Source organism: Chiloscyllium punctatum, chromosome 5 (assembly GCF_047496795.1).
Source record: "Chiloscyllium punctatum isolate Juve2018m chromosome 5, sChiPun1.3, whole genome shotgun sequence".
Taxonomy (NCBI): Eukaryota; Metazoa; Chordata; class Chondrichthyes; order Orectolobiformes; family Hemiscylliidae; genus Chiloscyllium; species Chiloscyllium punctatum.
In genome coordinates this window covers 127,570,540-127,577,232 of record NC_092743.1, presented here as the reverse complement: position 1 = coordinate 127,577,232, position 6,693 = coordinate 127,570,540, and the positions used below count along the sequence as shown (strand labels likewise).

General features: G+C 38.5%; 1 protein-coding gene across 2 annotated transcripts in view; it reads right to left on the bottom strand.

Annotated features, from left to right (window-relative positions):
• Positions 1 to 222: 222 nt before the first annotated feature.
• Positions 223 to 6,693, bottom strand: part of LOC140477418 (lethal(3)malignant brain tumor-like protein 4) — a 293,436-nt gene continuing 286,965 nt past the window's right edge. Inside the window, exon 23 of one of the 2 annotated variants that reach the window (XM_072571275.1) lies at positions 223 to 501. In XM_072571275.1, the coding sequence (XP_072427376.1) occupies positions 367 to 501 (135 nt within the window). In that variant the 3' untranslated portion in view covers positions 223 to 366. The remainder of the gene's footprint in view (positions 502 to 6,693) is intronic. The other variant, XM_072571276.1, reaches the window with a different exon arrangement.

Below are 6,693 nucleotides of genomic sequence, written 5' to 3'. Positions count from 1 at the left end.
TTTAAACCTGCTTTCTCACAGGTAGACAACTACTTTTGCCCAACTGTATTTTTAAATTATTTATGTTTAAGATTGTAATTTAATCTGAATTGTATGTGTAATATCTACACATCTACTGTACAAATGAAATTTGCAAATGGATCATCTACTACTACGGCTTAATGACTTCACCATATCTTATTGACAAGCACTTGTAACTAAAAAGTCCTTTAATTCAACAATGTCTTCGAATATCTGCATATACCCTGTTAATCTTGCTGATAAATTATATACAGTTTAATGTGCCACTCATTGCGAATCATTGTGTTATTCATTGGCAGAGATGAATAGCATCACTTAACTACTGCCCTTTTTAATCCACAAAGTTTATTCCAAATTATCTTCAGAATTTTTAAACATCAGAATGGAATTGTAAATCTTCAGGGCTGGACCCAACTTGATGCTCATGATCTTAACTATGTCCACCTGTGTCAGCAAAAGAAATGCTTCTCCATCAATCTGCTGTAAAACAAAACAAATGGTCCTGGTGAAAACAATTTATATACTTTAACTAAAACTAAAAGAAAGATAAATTCATTGTCAAGACAGATAATGTTTGAACTATTATTTGTAAATATATCTTTAAAAGCCACATCTAATAACTACAAATAAATTACTTATAGAGGGACATTTTTGGTCTCCTCTTATGTGATGTGAGTTTGTACTATTGAAATCCTGCTGAAGGGCAGTTTCCCTAACTAATACAAGTCTGGAAGAGTCAGCAGCAGAGATTCCCAGTGCAGTCATGTTCAAGACTTGTGCATTATTAGTTGCATGATAGGTCAATTTCTGAACCCTGTGCTTGTATCACTGGATTGAAGCAAATAAATACACGTATGGAAAAACATGATGGAAGAATGTTAGTAGTATTCTGCTAGCATAGCTGTGCCTTGTTTATGTGCATTGGAGTTCTATTATCAGAAGGAGGAGATGCTCTTTGTAATGCTTACTATCAACAATAAGCATAAATTTACTCATCTAATGGCACATTTATGAAATGTTGGTCATGATCATATGGAATAGTAAGATGTGCAAAAATTATCTAAATATTCAAATTATGGAATCAATAATCAACCATATTTGCAAAAGCAAATTTTACTACTTAAACATATCTGAAGTATGCTTACAGCTGTAATTAAAACCTTGATGAAATTGTAGCTTTTTTCAAATATTTGTTCTCCAAAGTGGTGGTTAAATTATTGTGCTTTGTTTGCAGATTATCTCCTGCCATGCTCTAAGCTCTCTAGAAGCATCTGCTGCTGACTCTTCCAGACTTTCTTTTGGTTAGGCAAATTTCCCTCAATAGGATTTCAATGATACTAACTTGCGTCACTAGCACACTTGCATCCCACGATTTCTCAAGGTCAGCCAACTTAAGTGTGATTGTGAGCCTCCTGTGCAGATATGACCAGGTCTTGCAAGCTGGAATATCAAGTGCAAGAATTCTTAAAGGGCTATTTATGCCACCTAAAATAGAACACTATGCAATGTGGAACTTGAAAATCACCCCTGTTGCAATGCAGAAAAGAAATAATGTCATAGGATAGTACACTTTTAAGAGATTGCTTGTGAATAATCAGTAAGAAAGCTGCCTTACTTGGAGCTGAAGCCACTCCTAAGATCTGCCCACAGTGTGTTTGGAAGGTGACAGTATGTGTGCAATCTCCAGAGTTTTTAAGAACAAACCTGCGTAAGTTTAAAAATGTCAGGAATAACTCCAAGATGTAAAGATCTAGCATTTGCCTGTGCCAAGCAAGCATGTCACAAACTTTATTCCAATTTAAGTACAATTTCACTAACACCACATGTAAAAACCTCTGGAAACTTTCAGGGTTTTTACAAAGTCACAAGCATCGTCATAGGTCACTTTGCAAACACTACTGAGCTCTACAATTCCTGTTGCACAGAAATCCTGCAAAGTATGTTCACAGAGCATGTGTCCAAAAAAAAGGCATCTCATTAACTTTCACAAGTTGAACTGGAGGGTGAACACTTGCTTGCCACTGTATCCCATCTGCAAAGTCCCATCTCGCTTTAGATGGTACTATTTCACCGACATGAGAAACAACTTTCCAAGGGAGTGTGTTGCAATTTCTGGTCTTTACCTCCGTTGTAGCATACTTGGAAAAATCTTCCTATTATTGCAGTAAGTCGTAAAGGCAAAAGTGAGGACTGCAGATGCTGGTAACCAGAGTTTAGATCAGAGTGGTGCTGGAAAAGCACAGCAGGTCAGGCAGAATCAGAGGAGCAGGAAAACTGACGTTTTGGGCAAAAAGCCCTCCATCAGGCTTCCTGATGAAGGGCTTTTGCCCGAAACGTCGATTTTTTTCCTGCTCTTCGTAAGTTGTATAGGCACTGAGTTCAATGCGTTTATAGAGGCATTTACTTTAGCATATTATTGGAGGCCTACAGATTCCACCCCCCCCCCACTTCATTCTTCACTTAGTCCTTTTCTGTGTTACTCATGAGATCCATTAGAAAGTCACCAAAGTGACCTTTACTTGTGCAGATATTGATGGTAATTTTCCTGTTAACTTTGAGAGATATTTGCTAAAGATGTGTATCCTTTCTCGGAGAAGTGCTAATAAGTCATTTCATGTGACCATATGACATTAGAACGGAACCAGGTAATTCAATCCATTAGGTCTCTGCCATTCAGAGAAATTATGGTTGATCTGATAATCCTCAACTCCACTTTCCTTGGTAACCCTCGATTTCTTTCCTAATTAAAAACCTTTTTCTATCAACCTTGAATTTACTTATTGACGCAGCCTCATCAGCCTTCTGTGGTAAAGAATTCCATAGAATTACTACCCTCTGAGAAGAAATTCCCCTAAATTAATTTAAGAAGTTTACAGACTACAAAAAGAATTCGACTAGGTCTCGTTTTTCCTATTCAATTTATTACTGGGTAATTAAACCCATATATTAAAATTATTCTTAATTGGGTTTTTATAATCATGGGTGCAGAAGTCAATGAACTTTCCAGACTCAATCATTTCTTTAGTAAAATCAAACGTATAACTGAAGTCCAATCATCTCTCAAAAATTTCCATTTTATATTATGCACATTGAACAGTTAAACATCATATTGTCATGAAAACACACTGAATTACTTTGAGCAATACATAATTGTTTTTACAAATAATTAAGGTAAGTGGGAAACAGACTGTGGTGATTTTAGTTTCATTTGCATTTTTATTCACTTTTGTAAAGGCATGGAAGGGCACAGTTCTAGTGGGTGCTCTTCGGTATGTTTCTTAAATGGGGATCATTCGTATGTGCACCTTTCTAGTGAGTAATGGCACTCACTTGATTACTGAGGCCATTCAGCAACTATCTCACAATAAAGAATGGTAACTAATGTCCTTTCACAGTGGTCAGGCTAATTGTAACACTTCTACCAAGGTCTTGATTATGTTCATTAGAGACCATGGATTGAACTTGGATCTGTTCCTAACCTGTATGGTTGCTTAAACACACTGAAGTAATTTTGTCTTGTAGACTACATAGTAACATGGTTAAAACAAATAGGCCACAGATTCAAGCCTGATAACTGAGCATAACTCATTTTCTGTTCTGTCCAAGAAAATAAAAGCATTCCAAGCAATCCACTGGAAGTAACTATTACCATTACCCTTTGTCCAACAACTCTGCAGAATATACTGACCATCCATTAGAGAATTCTAATAGGAGAAAATCTGGAGTTTCAACCACTGGTGGACAATCTGCAAGATGCCAGATTACTGTATAAAGGGAGGTGAAATTAATTGGTCACTGAAGGTGCCTTCAGTATTTTTAATGGGATACAGAATGATTGTTGGATGGCTATCATGTTCTACTGAATACTATATTAGTTATCTTACTATACAGGCATGAAATGTAGTTACATTTTAGAAGAAGAAAATTGCTTTGAAATGAGAAATTTTGGGCAAAAAACAATATTTTCTTTTGGTATTTGGAAAGTCTACTTCTGTTTACCAAATTCCTAATCCATTGCCATGTCTAATGCCACAAACCATAATGGACTTAAAGTTAAATCACATGCTAAATCCGGTGATCTTAATTGCACGAGGCATTTGTATATTAACACACCTCCTCCTATTCATTTCAGTTCTGTCTTTCAGCTTTCGTTCCAAAAACTTCCATATTTCCTTCCATAAATGAGTGCACTAAACCACTGTTAATACATTCTGAATAACTTATACACAACTATGACATGTGGTATCATAACAGCTCAAAGTATACTGACTCAGAAAATCCATGTTAGAACATATACATCCCGGTCCAAACTTGTACTTAGGAAGCAGATTGTCATTATCCCAGCTGGATAGAAGTCAGGTAGCTGAAGGTCATTTTGACAAAGTATCAAATGCTGCCATGATTTTCTGATATTCACTTGTGACGGTTTATTAATTGCTGCATGTGGTGATTTGTAAAATCTATCTTTCCATTTCTTAATTAAAAGATCAGAGACGTTCTCTATTTTGTAATCATACATTTATATTTTTGAGCACTGAGAACTTTTTTAGTTCCTTCATTTAGATTTCCAAGTGTTGTTTCCACTGGTTTAAGCCTCAGCATTATAGTGATGTGATGTAATTTGATTACCAACTGCAAACACTGCTTAAAGTGAAAGTGCAATTAGAAAAAACAGTCACATGTTAAAAAGACATACTCTTTTTTAACTTCCTGATCTTTCATGAATCACAAAGAGTCCCAGAGGAATGGAAAATGGAAAGTGGAAAACACCCCTGTTTAAGAAAGGAGGGAGACAAAAAAAACCGCAGATGCTGGAATCCAAAGTAGACAGACAGGAGGCTGGAAGAACACAGCAAGCCAGGCAGCATCAGGGGGTGGAGAAGTCGACGTTTCGGGTGTAACCCTTCTTCAGGCCTGAGGGTTGGTGTAGGGGGAGCTACAGATAAAGGGGGTGGCGGGAGCAGGGTCGTGAAATGGGGATAGGCAAAGACAGGTAGAGGGTATGACCTGGTTGGTCAATGGATAGAATGAATCCGGTTGGTGGAAGGGAGTGGGAGGGGGACGGGCTGGATACGGGAGTCGGGGGGATGGGAAGGGAGCTTATTTGAAATTGGGAGGTCAAAAACATTGAGTTCTCCAATTGCAAATTGGAAATTCATTCCTCCCATTGACCAACTATCACCTTTGACTTCACCTATCCCACTTCACCACCTTGCCCTCGCCACACCCCCCTTTATCTGCAGCTTCCCCCCATACCCAACCCCAGTCCTGAAGAAGGGTTACATCCAAAACATCGACTTCTCCACCTCCTGCTACTGCCTGGCTTGCTGCGTTCTTCCAGCCTCCTGCCTGTCTACTAATAAAGCAGAAGACAGAAAACTATAGGCTGGTTAGCCTGACTTTGATTGTTGGTAAGATTTGAGAGTTCATTATTAAGGCAAGATTGTGGAGTACTTGCAAGTGCATGGTAAAATAGTGCATGGTCAAATAGGGCTGACTCAGCATGGCTTTGTCAAGGGGAGGTCATGCCTGACAGATCTCTTTGAATTCGTTGATGAAGGAGAGAGCAAGTTAGATAAAGGAGAACCAGTGGACATGATCTATTTGGATTTCCAGAAGGGCTTTGACAAGGTGCCACAAAAGAAGCTACTAAATAAGAACCCATGGTGTTGGGGGCAAGGTACTGGCATACAAAGAGGATTGGCTGATTGGCAAAAGGGAGAGAGTGGGAATAAAAGGTTCTTTTTCAGTGACTTGTTGAATTCTGCAGGGGTCTTTTTGGGACCATAAGTATTCACATTAAATGTTAATGATCTGGATGAAGGAACTGAAAGCAATGTTGCTAAGTTTGCAGATGACACAGATATAGATGGAGGGATAGGCAGTGTTGAGAAGCCAGAGACTTAGAATGGCTAGGATAGTGGGCAAAGCAGCAGATTTAAAATAACTTGGGAAAATGTGAGATTACGCACTTTGGTAGGAAGGATAGAGGTGCAGACTATTTTCAAAATGGGGAAAGGTTTTGGAAATATGAAACACAAAGGGACTTGAGAGTCCTGGTTTAGGATTCTCTCCAGGTTATCATACAGGTTCAGTTGGCAATTAGGAAGGAAAATACAATGTTTGCATTTCAAGAGGACTAGAATACAAGTGCAGAAATGTATTCCTAAAGCTGTTTAAGGGTCTGGTCAGACCGCATTTGGAAAATTGCGAGCAGTTTTGAGCCTCGTATCTAAGGAAGGATGTGCTGGCTTTGGTGGGGGTGCAGAGGAGGTTTACAAGAATGATTCTGGGAATAAAGGTCTATTCATAAGAGGAGCTCTTCATCCCTGAAATCATTCTTGTAAATCTCCTCTGGACCCCGTCCGAGGCCAGCACATTCTTTCTTTGATACTGAGGCGGGGATTGGGAACCTGATTGAAACAATAGAATACTGATAGGTTGAATAGACCATACGTGGGGAAGATGTTTGCACTAGTAGGAGAGACTAAGATCAAGGGGCACAGCCTCAGAACAAAGGGATAACGCTTCAGAACTGAGACGAAGAGGAATTTCTTCAGCCAAAGGTAGATAATTTGTGGATCACATTGCCACAGAGGGCTATGGAGGCCAAATATTTGAGTATACTTAATACATAGATAGATAGGTTCTTGATTTACAAGGGGATGAAGA